The sequence below is a fragment of the Heptranchias perlo genome, chromosome 16, assembly GCF_035084215.1.
Source record: "Heptranchias perlo isolate sHepPer1 chromosome 16, sHepPer1.hap1, whole genome shotgun sequence".
NCBI lineage: Eukaryota > Metazoa > Chordata > Chondrichthyes > Hexanchiformes > Hexanchidae > Heptranchias > Heptranchias perlo.
The window spans coordinates 26,417,925-26,441,804 of record NC_090340.1 but is presented as its reverse complement, the minus strand read 5'-3'; the positions used below and the strand labels follow the sequence as shown (position 1 = coordinate 26,441,804).

The 23,880-nt window shown below is 43.6% G+C and overlaps 1 protein-coding gene across 1 annotated transcript; it reads right to left on the bottom strand.

Moving 5' to 3' along the window:
* Positions 1 to 10,216: 10,216 nt before the first annotated feature.
* LOC137333298 (leukotriene B4 receptor 1-like) lies at positions 10,217 to 14,914 on the bottom strand. The gene has a single exon (XM_067997461.1). The coding sequence runs from the start codon at positions 14,896 to 14,898 to the stop codon at positions 13,870 to 13,872; it is 1,029 nt and encodes a 342-aa protein (XP_067853562.1). The 5' UTR covers positions 14,899 to 14,914; the 3' UTR covers positions 10,217 to 13,869.
* Between the last annotated feature and the right edge of the window lie 8,966 nt (positions 14,915 to 23,880).

The window sequence follows — 23,880 nt, the reverse complement described above, 5'->3', positions numbered from 1 at the left end:
TCAGCCGTGATCTCATTGACTGGCGGAACAGGCTCTAGGGGCTGAATGGCCTACTCCTGTTCCTATGAGCATGTGCAAGGGCCTAACGCCTGTTTTAGGTGACTGTTCCGGATGCCTGAAAATCGTCCAATGCCAATATGATGTCGAAAATTTTCCAAACGTCATGTGAAATTGGTCATTTTTGTACCCTATTCCATCCAGAAAATGGATGCAATGATGGCCAATTTTTACCCCACCCCTCTTCATCTCAGCCTATCAGGATACCCTTCTATTCCTTTCTCCCTCGAGTGCTTATCTAGCTTCCCCTTAAATGCATCTATGCTATTTGCCTCAACAACTCCTTGTGGCAGCGCATTCCACATTCTTACCACTCTTTGGATAAAGAAGTTTCTCCTGACTTTCTATTGAATTTATTTCTGACTATCTTATATTTATGACCTCGAGTTTTGGACACCCCCACAAGTGGAAACATTTTCTCAACGTCTACCCTATCAAACTCTTTCATTATCTTAAAGACCTCTATCAGGTCACACCTTCCTTTTCCAGAGAAAAGAGCCCAACCTGTTTAGCCTTTCCAGATAAGTATATCCTCTCAGTTCTGGTATCATCCTTGTGAATCATTTTTGCATCTTCTCCAATGCCTCTATATCCTTTTTATAATATGGAGACCAGAACTGTGCACAGTACTCCAAGTGGGGTCTAACCAAGGTTCTATACAAGTTTAACATATCTTCTCTGCTTTTCAATTCTATCCCACTAGAAATGAACTCCAGTGCTTGGTTTGCCTTTTTATGGCCTTATTAACTTGAGTCATTACTTTTAGTGATTGTATATCTGCACCCTGAGATCCCTTTGTTCCTTTACCCCATTTAGACTCTTAAGGGTCTAAATTGGGCCGTGTAGCGCCCGTTGTGTAGGCGAAACGCAGACTCCTAAGGACCCAAAATGGCGTCCGGAATACATGCGCATTACCTTGTAAAGTAGGGAGAATATGCAGTAGATCAGTGTGCAACACTGACTTAAAGAGACAGATGCGATTTTGAAACTCAATGCTCCAGCCAACGCATTGTCTTAACCTTGTACAGCTGACCAGATCATAAACAGCATGGAAGACCGCACCACCAGTGCTATTTAAAGGAATCATGCAGGAGTTACAGGTTAGTTGCTGGATTATTGCTTCTGGCTGCTGATGCATTTGTACTTGTTTTTGGAGGTATCCTATACTTGAATACTAGGACTAGGGGACATAGCTTAAAATTTAGAGCCAGGACTTGCAGGAGTAAAGTTAGGAAACGCTTCTACACGCAAACGATGGTAGAAGTTTGGAACTCTCTTCCGCAAACGGCAGTTGATGCTAGGGAGAAAAACATGAGTGTCAATTGATGATAGCAAATGACGCCAAGGGCCCATTTGTATCAAAACAAAAAGGGAGGGGGTAAGACGGGGCCTGATAGCAGAAAGACAAAGGAAACAGGAAAGGAAGAACCCTATTTTAAAATTTTTGTGGATGGCTCTTCATCAGTACAGGATGGGGAAAGGAGAACTGGCTGTGGGATATACATGGAGGATGACCACGGACAGGAAAGATTTAGTGCGGCTCTGAAATTACCTAACACTATGAGTGCACAGGTAGCAGAACTAGCAGCCGTCGCATATGTGGTTGGTCACCCGGAACATTTTCCGCCCAGATCAGTCATATATTCTGATAGCATGTACGTCTGTAATAGCCTCACAGAACATTTGCCCCTATGGGAAGCGAGAGGTTTTGTCTCAGCGGATGGAAGACCCCTTCCGTCAGCCCCGCTATTATGGTACATCTTTGAAGAAGCACAGGGGAAAGGATATGGGGTCACAAAAGTGAAAGCTCATTCAAAACTATCTCCCGAAGGGAACAGGCAAGCTGATGAACTAGTTAAACGAGGTGCTGTAAGTGGACAGGAATGGCAGCCACCGATTGGGGCAATCGGGGGCCAGAAAGAGAAGCAGGTCAAAATAATGGACTTAACGGAGGAGCAAAAGAAAGTCGGAGAATTAAAAAAACTAATAGAAGGAGCAGAGTCAGACACATACAAAAGGCACAAGGGGGTCTCTATATTCAAGATGGAGTGGTTTTATGTGAAGGAAAATTTATGATGCCAGAGGGGGGACGAAACCAAATAATCCACTGGTTCCATGATTTATGGGGACATAAAGGGACGGAAAGCACCCTAGATAGGATAAAGGAGGTGTGTTGGTGGCCTGGAATGACAGGTGACGTGGAACACTATGTCAAGAATTGTTTGATCTGTGCACAACACAACCCCGATAGAAATGTTAAGAAAGGGGCCCTCCGACATACTAGACCAGTAGAAGGGCCTTGGACTAATTTACAGATAGACTATATAGGACCCCTTCCTCCCACTCCAGGAGGATACAAGTACATTCTAGTAATAGTGGATACCTTCACTAAATGGGTGGAAGCTTTTCCGACCAGAACAAACACAGCCAAGGTTACTGCGAAAATTCTATTATAAAAGGTGTTTACCCGTTGAGGTTTACCCCGAAGCATAGAATCGGATCAGGGAACACATTTTACAGCCCAAGTAATGCAGGATGTTATGACCCTTTTTGGGGTTAGACAGAGATTTCACATACCCTATAGACCACAGTCAAGTGGAATTGTGGAAAGAATGAATTGGACATTGAAAAACATGATAGCCAAAATGGCGCAGCAGCACAAGACAACCTGGCAAGTGGTTCTGCCCTTTGTGCTGATGATAGTCAGGAATACCGTGGCTTCATCAACAGGCTACACTCCTTATAAACTCATGACAGGAAGGGACATGAGGGGAATGGAGGGGTTGGAAGGTTTAGATTTGTCTGAACCCGAGGTGGACCACATTATATCAGAAAAACGGGTACAACAGCTAGTAGAAACAGTAAAAGAAGCAAATTATGTAGCCGCTCACCGACAGGGAAAGAAGAAACAGCAAAGCAAGGCTTATTTCGATGCAAAAGCCAGCCCGATAGAGTTGAGCCCCGGACAGAGAGTAATGATTAGAATACACCAGACCACCTCATTCTTGAGTCCAAAGTTTGCCGGTCCCTATGAGATAGTAGACAAAGCTAGGCCATCTGTATACAGGATATTAACGGCACCAGATAAGATTGGCTGGTACCACATTAATCAGCTAAAGTTGGTCGGAGAAAAACAAGATAATCATCATTGGCATGTGCTGCTCGATGCTAACGATGTTCTGAATTCTGAAGGTCAGGGAGATCAAGAACAGGACCAGCTACAGGTCCAAGAGGAGGTGATTGAAAACAAATTTGATACTGTCCGTTCGCATGCAGAGGCGAATCCAGGAAAAAAACGAAAGGAACATAAAACAAAAAGGGGGAATAAATGGGTTCGAAGAAACGGACGGTTAGAATCTGAAACAAATTGGGAACAGGATTTGGACGGTCTGGCTCAGTATATGGAGAGACTGGACTTGTGATAGTACATAAAAGAAACTGTACATAAGAGCAGAAATTACACTTGTTTATTCCAGGTCCAGCCTAGAATGAAGGGGATGATGCATTTTGTTGCTATCGGATTGATCATCATCAGAACTGTGGTTGAACCTGCCTCGGAGCCGTCACGACGAATGAACGTGCCTGAAGCAGTGTCGGCGACGGAGGGATATCCCGAGACCAGGGACAACTTTGAGGAAAAGAGAGGATTTAAATTTGTATTATAGGGGAGTGGATGGGTTAGCGTGCGCGGGAAAGACTTTGGGTATACCGGAGGGAGCGGGAGTACAGTTTTCATGTAACACAGTTCTAGAGGTGACATTATCGGTAATCCCAGAGGGAAAAATCATTAATTAATTTGTGGGTCCATTTATGGAGCGACCATCGGGGAGCGACGGTCAAGGTAAAATTATGGTCCACTGGGACCACACCTATGTAAATATTGACTGGAGTAGTGACTCATACCAGAAATATTACATTGGGGCGGTGTTTCATATTCCCCGGCACGGAGGCAATTTGACCTACCCTTTAAAAAGAGTTCATAACGTGGGCAAGTATCATGAGGGTACTTGGATATCTTTGAGCAATCCACCATCTCATGCTATTGTAATGGACGGTGCTGAGAAAGGGGTAGATTTGTCATAGTGTCACCAAGGAGGGAATCACTGGGCCTGTCCAGAAGAGATAACGAGACAGAAACTTACTAATTGTGGGTTCAGTACTTATGAAAATTGTTCATTGTCCATTTTGCCAGTTAACAACCAGTCCTTTTTACAATACGCTTGTGGGACAAATGCATTACATAGCCACAGCGGCTATGAACTATAATAAAGGATGGAAACAGTGCCCTCTGGAAGGACACAATGTGGCCATTAACAATGTGACCTCAGACCTGGTTGTCGGTGGACAAGTTCTGCCTAAGCCAATAATGAGGATGGTGATAAACGAAAACCTCACAGTCCAACGTACCGATATAGACCAAGATCTGCGGAAATATGTTCCTACCGAACTACCACCCATTCCGCACCTGACTGCAGATTGGATGCAAATAGCGGAGGAAGCCAATGAGATAATTCATCAATGGACTAAACACACTAAAATAATTAAAACTCATGCTGATAAAGCAGATGAACTGCTAAGGGTTCTGGGATAAGTTTTGGAATTGGGGATCTAATGTTCAAATACATCCATGGGTCAGGATTTTATCACATGCTGCTGTAGTTGTGATTTTATGTGCATTAATACTTGTCATGTTCAATGTATATCAGCTTAGAAGGTGGAAAAATGAAATTTTGCAACAATTGAGTGTTAGTGCTATAATGAAACAGAAGAAGCGATTATCAATATAAGGACACTGTGTGAAGTATATTTTATACGCTTCCTTTTTGTATTTTTTCTATAACCATTTATATTTTTTCTATAACCATATGATATCGCGGATGTAACATGCCCATTGGGGAACAATGATAACCTCAGGAGTGGTACACAGAAAGGAAGAATAATGATCCTAAGATAAGCATCTTTGGATCAAAAGGGGGGAGATGTTGGCCAGGGGCTGTAGAAAACTACTGAGCTTAATTCGAATTGCTAACAAAGATACTGACTTTTGAACTGAGGTGACCTGGAGTTCAGTCACTGGTCTGAACTGGCCAGAACCGGTTTGAATTCGTTCCACTTCTTAGAGGGACAAAGGAGCTTTGATGAGACACCAGGCCTTATTTAGAAAAGGAGTAATGAGGTGATGCTACCTAGCCCCTTGGAACAGAGCCAATCAGGGGATGATACCAACCACTCCAGCAACTTTAAGCCAACCAGAGAAGACAGCATCATTCGAAAAGACAGGCTTGAAGTTAAAACTGAAGAATTGTAGGCTTGGTGCCAGTGTGTTTGTGAGGAAGACTCCGGAGACGAACCATCGTGGAAGTAGGGACCCTACGTCAGGGACGTAGAGACTATATCAGGGACGTAGAGACGATGTCGAGAGAGAGAGAACGAATCGCCTGGCCAGCGTTATCTCTCCTTTCCGGGTAATATAATATCCTTTCTATTCTGTGACCACTCAGGGAGTGTTAGTCAGGGAAACCTAGTGGGTGTGCGTTTAAATCCTAGTTTGAGTATAAAACTGTATAACCTGCTGTAAACTGCATGCCTATATCTAACCAGATGTATAAACGGTATGTACATGATCTAATAACGTTAATAAAGCGAATTGAGAATTAAGAGAGAATTGACTCTTCCCTGTGTACTAAGCCAAAACCGTTACCGGTGACTTCCGGTCAACAATCTCAACAACCCGGTGCAAGTTAATCGCGCACCTCAACCCCTGCGCCCGGTTTCAGGGGCTGTCCAATATAACCCCCTTATTATCCAGCAGTATGTGGCCTCCTTATTCTTCCCACCAAAATGTACCATCTCACACTTATCTATATTGAAATTCATTTGCCCGAAACACGGCCATTCTGCAAGTTTATTAATGGCCTCTTGTATTTTGTCGCATTCTTCCTTTGTATTAACTATATCCCCAATTTGGTGTCGTTCGCAAATTTTAAAATTGTGCTTCCGATTCCTGAGTCGTTAATGTAAATTATGATCAACAGTGGTCCCAGCACCGATCCCTGTGGAACACCACTTCCCACCTTTTGCCAGTCTGAGTAGCTACCCTTAATCCCTACTCTCTGTTTTCTGTTTTGTAGCCAGCTTGCTATCCACTCTGATAACTGTCCCCTGACTCCACATGCTCTGACCTTAGTCATGAGTCTACAACGCGGTACCTTATCGAAAGCCTTTTGAAAATCCATCGATTGTGTGCAGAGCTTCTTTCTAAATTGTGGATGTAACCTCTAAAAGCCTTCTGGACGTGCCTTGCTATTAAAAATTGAGTAAGAGGCTCTTCTGAGCAAAGCACCACTTCAAAGCTCCTTGGATTGTCACTAGCATCGCTGTGGAATATGATAATGAGCTTCCCAGCAAATTTTGGCTTTTGATCAGCACTGGTGGATTGGGGTGGACAATGGTCAAACTTATGGCGATCGTTGCCAACAACACAATTGCAGCAATATTCCCAAAAGTTTGACTAACTTGGCATTCTTCTCACAGCCGTTTCGTGGAGTCTTGTGTGCAAAATTGCTGCCATGTTGTAATTCTTGGTATGTGAAGTGCTTCAAGAAATATGATAAAGTGCTGTATAAATGCATGTCTTTCATTTACTGTATGATTATGAGCATTTTCACCAAGGCAAAATATTTTACATTTATCAGTGCTGAAATCCATTTGCCATTTGTCTGAATATTTGCGCAACCTTTCCCAATTCTTCTGTAAATCTTTTTGGCATATTCTCTGGCACTACGCTCCCTATTTTAATCTCATTATCAAATTTGACAGATTTACACTTAGTGTTGATAACCAGGTCATTAATGTAGATTAGGAACAATAGGACTCCAAGAGCAAGCCCCTGCAGGCTCCACTCAACACTACCCCCATTCCGATGTTACTCCTCTCATGAGCACTCTCCTTTTACTCAATTTTTCTTCTAGAGTTTTAAGGACACAGAATCAATCATGGGAACAGATGAGGAATTGACTGAAAGGTAGATTTTTCCTCCCTCTTCCCCCCCACCCCACCATCCTGGCACTGGCCGGGAAGAGCAGGCCCAGGAACACCAGAATTTCCAATCTAAGGACAGTTACCTGACTGAGGGACACGCCCAGTGTAGGCCAATGCTCTGGCAAAGCCTTGCGCCAGTGGAAGGGACAGAAAGATGAGGTGTAGCTGTGTGTTGGGTCCCAGAGATCGGGACCTTTTGGCTACTGATGGAGATTGGCTGCCAGAAGGTCCCAATTCAACCTGAAGATCCTGGGGAGAAGGGCGAACTTTAAAATTTTTGAAATTTCTCTACCTTTTATGTCTTCAGTCTGACCCCAGTGTTGCCCATGGATCCTTGGTTCAGGGGCAGGTCACAGCACCATGCTTTCTGGCCTCTCCTCCAAATTGATCCTGGAAAATGAGCCAGGAGGCTGGGAACACCCCCAAACACCTGGATTGAGCCTACGGAAGGGGTAGGGCCAGCTCCACCCCCCAGGAAAGCCCTAGAAATCCAGGGACTACATAAAAGTGGCAGAGACTCAGCGAACCAAGGTCCCCGCCCCTTTACACTGACCTTGCACTCAGGGAAAAGGGCACTCCTGGGGGCAAGGGTCAGGAAAATTGGCCCTTTATTTTCTCCAACAGAAAATTTAGGAAGGACATTCATTGGGCTAAGTTCTCCCACAGTGTTTTGAATATTTCTGAGAATTTGGCTCGGTACAGCTTTTAGTTTACAGTGGTTAATTTAACATACAGTATTAGTAGCCAGTGGGCACTATTAAAGGGGAAAGCATATATAATTGTTGTGAGATCCTGCATGGTTATTAGCATGACTACCATTTTCTTACACTTCGTTTTATACCCCAAAAGGATGCTGAATCTTTTGATGTAATTGGTGATGTTGGGAACTGAGTTGATCTATATAGGGTGACATCCTCTGCATACAGCTAAAGTTTGTGTTAAGTCCCACCACAGTGATCCCGTGACCGTCTGGTTTGGTCTACATGTCTACTGCCAGTGGCTCTGTGCCCAGAGCAAAGGGAGGAGCCTGGCATCTCTGCCAGGTGCTCCTGTGAGCTGCCACAATGAGGAGGTGCAGCATTTATAGTTACTTTGGACGTGGAACTCAAGTGGAGGAAGATGGTCCATTTGATGAAACATTATGAGGTCCAGTCCTTTTAGCAGGTCCATCAGATGCGTCCCATTACAAACCATAGAATGCTTTCTTCCGCATTCAAGACAGCAAGAAGGCTGGTTCCTGGAGGTGTAATGCAGGATGTCAAGGAGAAGCCAGACGTTGTCTATCAAGTATCTCCCACAGATAAAGCCCTACTTTCTAAACCAACTACTGGTCCAGTCCAATGCTTTAGCCTGAGTCCTGTGGGTTTCAGCTTAATTCAGTCTTTCATGTGAAACTTTGTCAAAAGGTTTTTGAAAGCCCAGATAAACCTAGCTATCGATTAGATGCTCTCAAAGAGGTTAAGGGGGTTTGTCAGGCAGGATCGTCCCCTTTAAAATCCATTCTGGCTGTTCCTTATTATGTTATTATTATTCAGGTTCTCCTCCAGCTTATCCCAAGAATGGTTTCTATTATTTTACCTATGTTGATGTTGGGCTTCTGGGCCTGTAGTTGGTCAGTTTTGTTGCCTTTAGTTAAATATAGACACCTTGCTTCTAATCCTGTGGGGCCTCACTAGTGCCCAATGAGATTCCTTCCAGACAACAACCAGTGACTAACATATTTCTGCTTAAGTCTCCTTCAGAACCCCACAATATGTGCAGCTTAGCTCATGGGGTTTGTTGGTCTTAAGTCCCTTTAGCTTGTCAAATACCTCTGACACTCTCTCAAAATTCCCCACTGAAAAGTGGTGGCAGGTTAATGCAATTCTCTTCAGTGGATATTTCCAGAAAATTAATTTTGAAAAGAGAAACAAACATGTTGTGGCTTGGTGATTTTTGTATGTTCTGGTCCTGTTTCGCAACAGAAATATTTTAAAAGCAGAACTGTAAAAGTCTTCTGTCCGCGTGTCTAGGATATTTCACAACTTGGAATACTTGCGATTTCACAATACATGCCACCAAATGTGTCATGGTGCCTGAGACATGTTTATAACAAATCAAAAGTATTGAAAGCACAAGTCACGCTGTAACTCTAGTGGTGACACTGGACTCTCGGGACCCTCCTTGATATAATTTCTTACGAATCAATGTTTGTGTCTATTTGTTTATAGGAATTCAGTCACATGTTTGTCTCAATGTTGAGCACTTACTCACTGAAGGATACCATGGGGGGAGATTTCCAACTTCCACCTGAAGCTGGCACAAAGTCAGCAGAGTAGCCACGCCGCCCGACAGAAGCCGGTGTCGGGAGACCTAATCCTAGCCGGCGAGCTGCAGGCGCCAAGCGGATGCTACACTGGAGTTCATCGGTTGTGGGCAGGTGGGAAATCGGCTGGCTCCTACACTGATCTCGGAGGAAGGGGTGGTGAGCACAGATCGGCTGCAGGCCGCAGAATTTTTGTGGAGCCAGGAGGAGCACTTCCGTTCCTCTTGGCCCCACAAAAATCCCCCACAAAATTTCTGGGCCTCTTGTGGTGCGGACACCGGCAGTGCCTCTTCGGGTCACCCGTTCACTCACTCACCACCTGGTACTAATAAGTAGGGCATGTGTCGTGCATTTGTACCTGAAAATTGCAATCGGGCTCCAACAACTGCTGTAGGCCCCGATTTGCATGTTTAAGCAGCCACCGGCCCGAAACAAGCAGCCATGCTACACGTCCATTTATAAACCCACCTGAAACCTTGGGTATGGGGTGGCTGAGCTGCCTCTCTCCTTGATTGACAACTGCCTGTTATCCGTTTCAGGCAAGAAGTGGGCAGCCGGCAGTTGAAAATCGCTCCCTTCCCCCCCACGAAGCACTAAACACACTGATTTCACACTAGAGTAACGTACAAACAGTGACAGGGAGGAGAATCGTAACAAGAGAAATACGTTTGCGGAAAAAGGTTGAAAAGTGCTGAGAGGGAACTAAAATGTGTGTGAAAAGTATTTAAATGCATCTGAATAGTAAACATCGACTTGATTTGCTTTATTAAAGATAGATCGGAAGATTGATACTCAACCTTCAGATTTATCCTTTAGCCCTAGGCTGTCTTTCATGTCGTGAAATAATATTCATATATACATTAATACATATAATGATACACATTAACAGTAACTGCAGTAATGATATATCAACCTTTAATTAGTGGCAATATTTGTTACTTTAGCACCACACAAATGCAGTGGAATGTATTAACGAACAGCTTTGATTAGCTCAAATCTTGCTTGAGAACCATATTACTACATGTAAAAAATTATTCCCACTTACTGCAGTGGATCTCATTTACATACAAGATGTCTGAGCAACGCCACAACCCAGTTAAGTTCTGCTAAAAGTGCATCATTTTAAAGAAAAAGTATTTACAAAAACATAAAGCTATCATATAAACTACACTGAAATGTACCTTTATATTAATTGCATGTGGTGGCATCATAATAAAAATGACACACGAATCTTTTGATTTTTCTCCTCTTAACAATGCAGCTCTGTTAAACCAGGTTTTCCATGAAGACAGTGCCCTTTTAAGATTACATTTTAAGACCGTCCTTCAGATAATTTATGCTTATTTAAGATAAACCTTCTAATTTCCGAAATTTTTAATATTCCTTCATGACATGTAATTGGCACACTTAAAGGAAAGACATGTATTTACGACCTCAGGACGTCCCAAAGTGCTTTACAGCCAATTAAGTACTTTGAAGTGTAGCCACTGTTGTAATGTAGGAAACACGGCAACCAATTTGCACACAACAAGATCCCACAAACAGAAATGAGATAAATGACCAGATAATCTGTTTTAGTGAAGTTGGCTGAGGGATAAATGTTGGCCAGGAGAATTCCCTAGCTCTTCTTTGAAATAGTGCCATTGGATCTTTTGACATCCACCTGAGCAGGCAGATGGGGCCTTGGTTTAACATTTCATTAGAAAGACAGCACCTCCAACAATGCAGCACTCCCTCAGTACTGCACTGAAGTATCAGCCTAGATTTTGTGCTCAAGTCGCTGAGGTAGGACTTGAACCCACAAGGTTTCAACTCAAGAGCTGAGAGTGCTACCACTGAGCCACAACTCACACATGCACTAGGCAGAGACAAAGCACCTAAATTACCCCTTTAGCGTCATTAGATGCCAGCAGCATGTGTTAAAAATATGCTGCATTGGGGTATTTATAAGCCACTGCTGACACATGGGGATTTATAATTTCATACTGAGGAAATCTTCCTCCATCATGACAGAAAAACAGTATTCTCTTGATGCTTTGTTTTTCTCGTTAATATTAAATAAGATCATATAGCAGACATGATTAGTTTTCTTTCTGCCAAAATAGACACCAGTTATAAAAAGGATCCAGTACATTTACAAACACAATGAATGTTCTTTTGATGATTTCAGTATTCAAAGCATTAGAATTCACTATAATAAGTACACGTTTACTTTAATATAAGGCAACGGTTAATCTAATGTAATAAAGCCTGGTTATATGGAGGTATATGGTATTATGGCTTCAATCTAACAGCATGTATGTAGCTTAGCTCTATGCAGACTGCAGAATCATTTCTGCATAGCAGTAAGCAAATAAAAGGGAATCAGGGTTTTTTTGACAAGTTCATTCAGGAAACACTTCAAGGGAAGAACAGTCATTATGTTCCTGTTCTTTAATTTTGATTTCTAAAACTCAGCATTAAGGATAGCTACAGGAAGCATTTTTTGTTATTTTTATAGATTAGAAAATGAGGGTGATTCATAATGCTGCAAGTTATAGTCACTATGAAACTAATTTATCCAAGCACAGGCTGCTCGTGGGGTTTAATATCCCGACTGAATGTGAAGCATGAGTGTTCTCTGTGCAACTTTTCCCATTTTCTTACAAGATAATGGGCCGAATCTTGCTCGATAAATAACGGCGTGTTAAAGATGCACAGTGTTATTAATGCGCAAATCGACCAGGAAATTCAGGGGATTAAGAGCAATGCCGTGAGTTGTGAATTTCCAGAATTTGCTGGTCGATTTACGCCGCTCCGCTTCGCACAAATGACATCTCGCCCTTGGCCTCCCCGTTATTTTTAAGGACTTGCTGTATTTGCACATTAATTCTCATTAAACTCGCCACAAAATGTTAGGCTGGAACTTAACAGTGTAAGTACCTTTTTAACGACATGATAATTGTTAATGCAACGTCAATCAACCTGTCTTGACCAGAAAGGGAACAATTTAAACTGTTCAATCTCATTCCTGCATGTAGTTTATTGTTAGAGATTTTAAAAATGTCAAATTTTAAATTTTAAAATTTTTTTTCTTACTTTTCCTTTCTGTCTCTTTTATGTCTCTTTCTCCTAGTCCAGTCTTTCTTTCCCTCTCTTTATTTTTCTTTCTGTACCTGATTTGACTCTAATTTCCCCTCCTTCTCAGTCCTTCCTCTGTTTCTTTCTCAATCCTTAAAGGCTCATTGGTTAAGGAGATACACTGTTGGTCCCGTCGATCACTAAGGCCCCAGATGCTCGTTACCCTTGCAATAAGTTCGCACTTCCAGCAAGTTATGGGGCAAAAAAATTTCGAGCTGAAGTGTGCAGGAAAAAGTCTCACTAATGGTGTAGGCCGCGAGATGCACTGCAAAATCTGGCCCTATAGAAGAAACATTTCTCAGTGGGGCATGTGGCGGAGGACAGCTGAAAGAGATGCATCCAGTCAGCAGAAGCACTCCCAGCTATCAGACAATCAAAGGCACCCACTCTAGCTGCCATTGAAAGGCCATGGCTCTGACGGTCCCTGCCCTCCTGAGTGAAGGAAAGGCATGGCAACAATCAATAAGCAGTAAGAGGGTAAAATTCTGTTTGGGTGTTGTTAAAGATTGCACTTCTGAAGAGAAATTAATTTTATTTAAATATACGTCCATTAGCAAAGCTGAACGTTGGCAGCACTAATGTAATAATTTAAATATAATCAGTTACATTACATTAGAGGGACTGATTGAATGCTGTGCTCCCAAACAGATATTGGTGGGACTCCCTTGCTGTAGGTAGCAGAGTTTGGTTAGCATGGCTGCTGAATGATGCACTGAGCAGGGAGATGTTTGTCATCTGAAGGCAAGGTAAAGCAGATGCCACGCCAGTCAAATGAGGGCTCCTGCTACTTACTTGCGCCATGTAGCAATGGGAAAATTCCTGACTCGGACCATTTGACCCTACCAGCTAGAGGAAGATGAACAGTAGTAGGCAACCTGAAGAGGAGAACTGTCAAAGCTCGAAGGAAAAGATCTTCGAAATTCCGCCACAATCTTAATACTAATCTTAATTATCTAATAACTTTGTTGAAGATATTAGCTAGCACATCAGTTAGGGCAATGAAAGTTTGAGAGTAGCGATGGCACAGCACATTGGGTGACCAGTGCCTGGCACCATGGAGTGAGTACTTCATACTACTCATTTCTCTACCTCAGCTTCATCATTGTGGGGAGGTTTCAACCCAAGAGAGAGAAGGAGGGTGAACAGACGGGACAGCAATCACAGGGCCACTCCCTGCATCCCCTACAGGCTCTCATGTAGGCCTGGAAACTTCCTACAGTCTTGGCAACAGTTGTTACATGGCTGGGGGAGGGGAAACTGAGAGAATATTAAAATCAAAAAGGTTTATTGCAGGAAAAAAAGAAAACTTTACCAGGTTTTTATTCCCGAAAAATACAAATGACAGTCTAAATATGCTGTACAGAATGCATCTCTTCCATAGTGACACTTATGTCTTTTCTTGTGGTATCCGTGGATTCTTTTCTGGATTCTTCTTTAACAGAATGGGTCAGCTGGTCAAATAACCTGGCTAGGGCTGACAGTCGAAATTCACGACGGATATTCCTGGCAGCAAACGCATAAAGTACAGGATTGATGCAGCTGTTGAGGAAAGCTAAAGCTCCAGTAACCAAGACGCCAATATCATAGACTTCGTTTAATCTTTCTGACATGGTTCGATTCGAGCTCTTGGTCATCAGAGCTGCGATTGAAACCAGATTTACAATGTGGTGAGGCACCCAGCAGATGAGAAACACAATCACCACACTTCCAATCACTGTGCCGGTCCTGTTTTGAGTTTTAAAGGTCATTCGTTTTATTTTCCTGCCAATGCAAAGGTAGCAAGTAGACAGCGTTGAAAAGGGAATCACGAAAGCAACTACGACTTGCATCACCGTGCACAAGATTTCTTGCTCATCGGAGTCGAATTTCTGGCACATACACTGCTGCCGCCCTTCAGCGTCGATCCCCATCACCTGGTATATCAGCGCTGGAACCGAAAAGAGAAAAGCCAAAACCCAGACACCGAGCACCACCTTAACAATAACCTCGTTTCTCCGCCATCGCTGCGTGGCAAACGGGTAGACAACAGCCATGAAGCGCTCGACACTCATCACCGTGATGAGGAAGACGCTTACGTATACATTGCAATGAACGAGGTAGGTCAGGATTTTGCAAAATGCTTCTCCAAAGGCCCAGCCATGCACAAAAGCATAGATCCACAGAGGTAAGGTGATCAGAACAAACAGATCAGCTATTGCCAAGTTCAGGATCAACATGACGGTGGGAGATCTCTGCCTCTTCATGCTGAAAAGTATAATCCAGATGACTAGTGCGTTCCCTGGGACTCCGACGAGACAAGCCAAACTGAGGATGATGCTGGCCACTGCATTTTCTGCTGTGACCGACTGAGCCGTCCCATTGTTACTCAACTCCATTCCTTGCTCCCTGGAACTCCTCTCCGATCTAAGTGAACAGCTAGTATCATAGGTTTTTTGTGGTAGCTACTTCCTCATTTAAACTGAATCATGCAAAGCCCTACGTGATAAGTGAATTTAGATCTTGCATACCAAGTGCAAAATATTACTACCATTTCAAAAGGACCTGCAATATTTCCCTTGTACAGTTACGGGAATTGTTCTGATCAGTCGGACATCTATTGAGCTCAAGAAGCTCCTTTGACAGAAAGTTTGAAACTCATAAATATAGTAAATTAAATAGAGAATTCTTCTTTACAGCGTTCTACAAACTATCTTTTTCTGATTAAATGCAATGTTTTTATAATGGGTATCTTTGTTGTGCAGGAGATGCTGCCATTTTCCCACCTTTCCCAGCAGGGTAGGAGGTGCACTGTGTTTATGTGGCAGACCCACCCAGTAACACTACTCATGAATTCTGCTGTCCACTCCCCTGGTGAATGCACCACCTCCCTGCTTTGCATTGGCTTGAACCATGCAGATCAGGGAAGTCACAGTTTGGATATCTGGTGTGCACTAGGTTTGGGCATCTCAGCCAGTTTGTGACAGGGATGCTACGAATGGGCCTCATTTTATTACACCAAAACACCAAACGTAGGAACAGGAGTAGGCCACTCAGCCCCTCAAGCCTGCTCTGCCATTCAATTAGATCATAGCTGATCTGCCCCTCAACCGCATTTGTTCTCCTTACCTATCAAAAATCTATCCATCTCAGTCTTAAAAGCCCCACTTGTCCCAGCATTCACAGCCTTTTGGGGGAGAGAGTTCCAGATTTACACTACCCTTTGTGTGAAAAAGTACACGGACTCTTCTGCACTTACAGATTAAAGCACTGTAGACTATTAGAAGTAAGTCCTTAATTGGGCCATCATTGCATGGCTTGCCTGAAGTTGGCACCATAAAAGCCACTAGGTGGTAGTGTAAGCATGTTAAATGAGGACCACTAGCTATTTGACATTTTTCATGATATGCTGCATAGAATTCACTTTTATGGACTTCATCTTCCAACTTCCTAAATCTCATTTGTTAGGAGAAATGTCAGGGAAAAGGGAAAGCCTTTGTTATATACTGTGCTCTTTTGCTTGCCACCTTCTCCCCTAAGTTCAAATGGAGATCTGGTGTAAGGAAAGGATTAATCAGACTGATTTGAAGTCTGCTAGTGTAATAGTGCTAATGATTTTTCTTTATTTTTTTTTATTCGTTCACGGGATGTGGGCGTCGCTGGCAAGGCCGGCATTTATTGCCCATCCCTAATTGCCCTCGAGAAGGTGGTGGTGAGCCGCCTTCTTGAACCGCTGCAGTCCGTGTGGTGACGGTTCTCCCACAGTGCTGTTAGGAAGGGAGTTCCAGGATTTTGACCCAGCGACAATGAAGGAACGGCGATATATTTCCAAGTCGGGATGGTGTGTGACTTGGAGGGGAACGTGCAGGTGGTGTTGTTCCCATGCGCCTGCTGCCCTTGTCCTTCTAGGTGGTAGAGGTCGTGGGTTTGGGAGGTGCTGTCGAAGAAGCCTTGGCGAGTTGCTGCAGTGCATCCTGTGGATGGTACACACTGCAGCCACAGTGCGCCGGTGGTGAAGGGAGTGAATGTTTAGGGTGGTGGATGGGGTGCCAATCAAGCGGGCTGCTTTATCTTGGATGGTGTCGAGCTTCTTGAGTGTTGTTGGAGCTGCACTCATCCAGGCAAGTGGAGAGTATTCCATCACACTCCTGACTTGTGCCTTGTAGATGGTGGAAAGGCTTTGGGGAGTCAGGAGGTGAGTCACTCGCCGCAGAATACCCAGCCTCTGACCTGCTCTCGTAGCCACAGTATTTATATGGCTGGTCCAGTTAAGTTTCTGGTCAATGGTGACCCCCAGGATGTTGATGGTGGGGGATTCGGCGATGGTAATGCCGTTGAATGTCAAGGGGAGGTGGTTAGACTCTCTCTTGTTGGAGATGGTCATTGTCTGGCACTTATCTGGCGCGAATGTTACTTGCCACTTATCAGCCCAAGCCTGGATGTTGTCCAGGTCTTGCTGCATGCAGGCTCGGACTGCTTCATTATCTGAGGGGTTGCGAATGGAACTGAACACTGTGCAGTCATCAGCGAACATCCCCATTTCTGACCTTATGATGGAGGGAAGGTCATTGATGAAGCAGCTGAAGATGGTTGGGCCTAGGACACTGCCCTGAGGAACTCCTGCAGCAATGCCCTGGGGCTGAGATGATTGGCCTCCAACAACCACTACCATCTTCCTTTGTGCTAGGTATGACTCCAGCCACTGGAGAGTTTTCCCCCTGATTCCCATTGACTTCAATTTTACTAGGGCTCCTTGGTGCCACACTCGGTCAAATGCTGCCTTGATGTCAAGGGCAGTCACTCTCACCTCACCTCCGGAATTCAGCTCTTTTGTCCATGTTTGGACCAAGGCTGTAATGAGGTCTGGAGCCGAGTGGTCCTGGCGGAACCCAAACTGAGCATCGGTGAGCAGGTTATTGGTGAGTAAGTGCCGCTTGATAGCACTGTCGACGACACCTTCCATCACTTTGCTGATGATTGAGAGTAGACTGATGGGGCGGTAATTGGCCGGATTGGATTTGTCCTGCTTTTTGTGGACAGGACATACCTGGGCAATTTTCCACATTGTCGGGTGGATGCCAGTGTTGTAGCTGTACTGGAACAGCTTGGCTAGAGGCGCAGCTAGTTCTGGAGCACAAGTCTTCAGCACTACAGCTAATTCTAATAATGTTAGCCTTTAGCCTTTGTTTGGTAAGTAGGGAAGTATGATTCAATTTTAAAGTAGTGACCTCTGAAGTTTTGAACTGAGACTGACTCTATGGCACTGGTAGATTTCAATAAAAAGTGATCAACTGCTTAATGAGGGAACTTAATTAAAGACGTGCCATTGCATACTGGTTCCTAAGTTTCAGGGTGCTTTAATCACTGATATTGGGTGCAAGGACAGAAGTTAGTCTGGCAAAATGAAAACATCCGGTTAAATATTATCTTTTTCATTGGGGTTTTTGTCAAATGAGAAAAATAGCTGGTAAGACGGCCTTATAATTAAAGGTTACACTTGGTGGAATAGCAATTATTATGTAACAAGAGTGAAATTATTGATTAAGATAACAAAGTAAGAGAGTTATACTGATCTCGTTAGCCCAACAGAGAAAGAGCTCATTAAGTAAGGAAACTAACTTATTAACTAAAGTTATTGATAAGGGACAAGTTCAATTAAATTCTCCTTATATGGAGTTGTATTTTAACTTTTCGTATAATCATGTAATGCAGAAATGTGCAAATTGTCACGTAGTCAGGGCAAGAGAAATGTATACAAATTAGCAAACTTTAACAAGCATTTGGATTCATAAAGACTCAGAACTGTGATGCGTTTGAGTCCCAAACCCAACCATCAGGTGTAATTGTAAGTATTATATTTGAAGTGTCTGTTTAAGTACTATATGCTTAATAAGTCTAAGAACACTGACCTCAACATTCAACCCTTATTGATTCTTGAAGAGTAGATAGAACATCGAATCATAAATAAAACCATCCTCTAACACTGGACATAATTGAAATGAATCAAAATTTGTTTACTTCAAATTGAAAAGAAAATAAAGCAAATTATTCACTCGCTTCACAGGACCGATCATATGCTGTGCTATTAGCACAGCCACCTCATAATATGTGTGGGCTTAACATTACCAGTCCTGTCTAATCAGCTCCAATGTAAGTCACAAGTAACACGTGTGTGTACATTAATCCAAATAATCATCTATAATATCTTCCAGTTCTGATGAAGAGTTTGCATACTCAAAACGTCAACTTGTTTGTTCTCTGCACAGATGCTGCCTGACCTGCTGAGAGTTTCCAGTATTTTCTGTTTTTGTTGGAGGGGAATGAAGATGGATTGGAGCAATCCACACGAAAATGGAGAAGATACATTGAATTACATAGAGTTTATAGCATGGAAACAGGCCATTCGGCCCAACTGGTCTATGCCGGTGTTTATGCTCCACACAGGACTCCTCCCAACCTAGTTCATCTAACCTTGTCAGCATGTCCTTCTATTCCTTTCTCCCTCATGTACTTACCTATGCATCTATGCTATTCACCTCAACTACTCCTTGTGGTAGCAAGTTCCACATTCCAACCACGCTCTGGGTAAAGAAAATTCCCCTGAATTCCTTATTGCATTTGTGAGTGACTATTTTATATTCATGACCCCTAGTTTTGGACTCCCCCAGAAGTGAAAATATCTTCTTTAGGTCTACCCTTTCATAATCTTAAAGACCCCTTTTGGGTCACCTCTCAGCCTTCTCCTTTCTAGAGAAAAGAACTCCAGGTTGTTCAGTCTTTCAAGAAAGCCAAGGCCTGCACTTGCCAAAGTCAATGGAGAATGCCCAAGAGAAAGCTGAGATACTAGCCTCGATTTTCCAAATCGAGGAAAATTGGTGCTGTGTGTGTCCATGTCACATGCCAGCACATTATACAAGAGATTGATTTTTCAACTTAGGCTCTGCCTCCATATTAGAATGGGGTCCCGACACAAAGCATACATGTGCTGGGAATGTCCTCATTGTTAATTGGCTCCTATTAAGATTGGGCCAGCCAGTAGCTCTTAAAGGGCATTTGTTTTCAGGACTTGAGAGGGGCACTACATTTTTTGGATTAACAGAGAAGATGGCCATAGGAAAGATGCCAGCTTCTAGCTTCAAGGAAGATTCCAGCTTCCTAGCCTTCTTAGCCACCCTTCACTTGAGGTGAGGGTGCTGAGGCAAAGAAGGGTTTCCTTCTTCATGGCACAATACCAGTCTCTCCCCGTGAAAACGGAGGCTCGAGCTGCACAGAAGGAAATAGAACAGCAAGTCAATGCTGTGCCTGTGGACCTGGGGTCAAAAGAGGAGGAAGTCTTGTAGCATCAAATGAAGTAGCAAGGGTGGGTGTACTGAGCATGCTTATCCTTCAGACTAGGTGTGGCCTCAAATTAATTGTCCATATGCTGGACCTTCTGGGAGAGCACCTGCAAAGGTTCTACACTGTATGGTTCCCTTGATTCTACATCACTTCATTTACAGAGGTTGCATGGCATATTAACACAGGGGCACAAGGTTTGCATGCACAGAGTGTCTCACAGGTCACCTTCATAACTGAACAGGCTGGAAAAGAAGCTTGGAAACTACTAGAAGTTTGGGCCAGGAAGGGAATTGCTCAAGACACATGGCTGCTGTTTCCATTGTTCATTCACAAACTGACATTTTGTCAGTGTGCTCCATTTATAGGTCAAGGCGGCCGCAACCACAGGGAGTGAACAAGGACAGGACGTGATCCAGTCATGCTGAAGCAGCTGACCACTTATGAGGAGATGGCACTCACCCTGTATGGAAGCAAAGCTGTATAAAGTATTGGAGAGGGTGAGTTTGAGTTGTAGGAGCACCACCCAGCAAATATCCTCCATTTGTTATGATCTTTCCTGTTGTTACTGCCGTACACAATCCTCACAGCAGAACATACATGTTTTACTCACTTGTATGAAGCATGAAAGTCATAACACCTGACTGCTCTTGCATTGTCTGGGAAGTGCATTCTAAATATATTTTCTTGTCCTGTAGACCGTTGCCAAGAGGAGTCCAGAGGGAATGGCGCCAATATCATCTCATTGGAACAAGCAATCCATCTGCCCCGAGTACTAGCACGGCTACTAGCCCCCTGGAAAGTATACTTAATGAGTTGGAAGAGGGATCTCTGGGTGAAGCCCAATGCACAAGTGAGGAGGAACAAGTGAAGGTGGCAGCAAAGGAAGATGAAACTGTTTACTTGGCTGCAAATCCACAATGCCTGCCAGCAGAATGGGCAACGGATTGGTATCCCACTAGTTCTACCTTCAGAAGGGAATTAATACAGCAGCAAAGTCTTTCAGAACATCTTTTGGATCCATCATAGCACTTTGCAGCAGGGTATCTGTGACATGAACGCAATTCTGCAGGAGGGATTTACTCAAATGCAGAGCACCATGGAGCAAATGGCACCTTCATGGTCCTCTCCAGGGGAGCCTCAAACCTAAAGGATCAAGCATGACATATTGTTCTCTCTCAAATGCTGTGACTGGTGCCATTGAGATCTTGAGCACCCGGATACAGGAGTCTGTCATTACCTGACTCGACTGACTGTGTCAGGGGTTGGAGTATAAGAGAGAAAAGGCCTTGCTGCAATTAAATAGGGCTCTGGTGAGACCACAGGTGGCTCTGCTGCACAGGAGGGGAGGAAGAAGAGTGGCAAGGCTAAAGTGATAGGGGATTCAAATGTAAGGGGAACAGATAGGCGTTTCTGCAGCCGTAAACGTGACTCCAGGATGGTATGTTGCCTCTGTGGTGCTAGGGTCAAGGATGTCACGGAGCGGCTGCAGGGCATTCTGGAGGGGGAGGGTGAACAGCCAGTAGTCGTGGTCCATATCGGTACCAACGACATAGGTAAAAAACAGGGATGAGGTCCTGCAAGGTGAATTCAAGGAGTTAGGAGATAAATTAAAAAGCAGGACCTCAAAGGATGTGATCTCAGGATTACTACCAGTGCCACGTGCTAGTGATTATAGGAACAGGAGAATAGACAGGATGAATGCGTGGCTGCAGTGATGGTGTAGGAGGGAGGGATGTGGATTCCTGGGACATTGGGACCAGTTCTGGGGAAGGTGGGACCTGTACAAGCGAGACAGGTTACACCCGAGCAGGACCGGGACAAATGTCCTCGCGGGGGTGTTTGCTAGTACTGTTGGGGAAGGTTTAAACTGTTGGGGAAGGCAGGGGGATGGGAACATGAGCGGGGAGTCAGAAGGGAGTAAAGTTGAGAGCAGCAAGAGAGGGGAAGACCCAGGGGAAATTTACAATACAAATAGTACAAACAGTTGTTCAAGAACAAGTGAAAGGGAAAAGCGTAGAGCAGCAGAAAGAAAGTGTACTTTAGACACTACAGATAAAGTGAAAACTAGAAGGTGTAAGGCGATTAACCCAGCATCAAAGCTGAAGGTCAGGCTAGGGTGTGTGGCCCAACTAAGAGTTCTATACACAAATGCACAGAGTATCAGGAATAAATTAAATGAACTACAGGTTCAAATTCAAATTGGAGGGTATGACAGGATAGCTATTACTGAGTCTTGGCTGCAGGATGGTCAGGATTGGGAACTAACTATACCGGGTTATAAGGTCTACAGGAGAGATAGGGAAAATGGAAGAGGGGGAGGAGTAGCCTTAGTGATTAGAGATGAAATCACTTCAATGATAAAGGGGGATATAACGAGAGGTAAGCAGCCAACAGAGTCCATATGGGTTGAATTAAGAAATAGAAAAGGATCTAAGACTATAGTGGGAGTTGTGTATAGGAGCCCTGGCAGCAGCTCTGAAGTGCTAGATTGTATAAATGCAGAGATTAGACAAGCGTGTAAGAAAGGCATAGTGGTCTTAATGGGGGACTTTAACCTTCACATAGATTGGGAAAAGCAGACTAGCAACTGTCAGAAAGGTAGTGAATTTCTTGAGTGTGTCCAGGATAGTTTTCTACAGCAGTATGTCCTAGAGACAACAAGGGGGCAAGCCATACCAGATTTAGTAATGAGTAATGAACCAGATTTAGTTAACAGCTTAACTGTGCGTGAACATCTATCCAATAGCGATCATAACATGATCGAGTTCAATGTAGTGTTAGAAAGGGAACAAAGTGAATCAGCTGCTAAGATTCTAGACTTGGGTAAGGCCGACTTCAATGGGCAAATCTGTTAATGGGTAAAACGACTGATGATCAGTGGGAAATGTTTAACGAAACATTTAACGAGATACAAAATCGGTTTATACCCCCGAAGGGCAAGAACTCTACTTGCCAAAAAAAACAGCCATGGACAACTAAAGAGGTAAGGGACAGTATAAGACATAAGGAAAGGGCATACAAAAAGGCAAAAAATGGCACAGATCCTGGCGAATGGGAAAGATACAAAGATCAACAAAGGGTCACAAAACAGATAGTAAGAGCTACAAAAAGAGAGTATGAAAAGAAACTTGCAAGGGATACCAAAACCAATACGAAGAACTTTTATAGTTATATTAGGAAAAGGAGGGTGGTCAGGAGCAGTGTTGGCCCCTTAAAAACTGAAAGTGGGAATATTGTCATTGACAATGGGGAAATGGCAGACATGTTGAACAATTACTTTGCGTCAGTATTTACAGCAGAAAAAGAGGATAGCATGCCGGAAATCCCAAGAAAACTAATATTGAATCGGGGACAGGGACTCAATAAAATTAACATAAGTAAAGCAACAGTAATGAAGAAAATAATAGCACTAAAGAGTGACAAATCCCCAGGACCAGATGGTTTCCATCCCAGGGTTTTAACGGAAGTAGGTGAGCACATTGCAGATACCCTAACTATAATCTTTCAAAGTTCTCTAGATTCAGGAATTGTCCCTCTAGATTGGAAAATTGCACATGTTACTCCGCTTTTTAAGAAAGGAGGGAGAGGGAAACCAAGGAATTATAGATCAGTTAGCCTAAACATCTGTTGTGGGGAAATTGCTGGAGTCTATAATTAAGGATAGGGTGACTGAACACCTCGAGAATTTTCAGTTAATCAGAGAGAGCCAGCATGGATTTGTGAAAGATAGGTCGTGCCTGACAAACCTGATTGAATTTTTTGAAGAGGTGACTAAAGTAGTGGACAGGGGAATGTCAATGGATGTTATTTGTATGGACTTCCAGAAGGCATTTGATAAGGTCCCACATAAGAGACTGTTAGCTAAGATAGAAGCCCATGGAATCAAGGGAAAAGTACGGACTTGGTTAGGAAGTTGGCTGAGTGAAAGGCGACAGAGAGTAGGGATAATGGGTAAGTACTCACATTGGCAGGATGTGACTAGTGGAGTCCCACAGGGATCTGTCATGGGGATCAATTATTCACAATATTTATTAACGACTTAG

Excerpts from the sequence above, each read along its gene's own strand:
- LOC137333298 (XM_067997461.1), bottom strand. The coding sequence starts at position 14,898 with ATGGAGTTGAGTAACAATGGGACGGCTCAGTCGGTCACAGCAGAAAAT.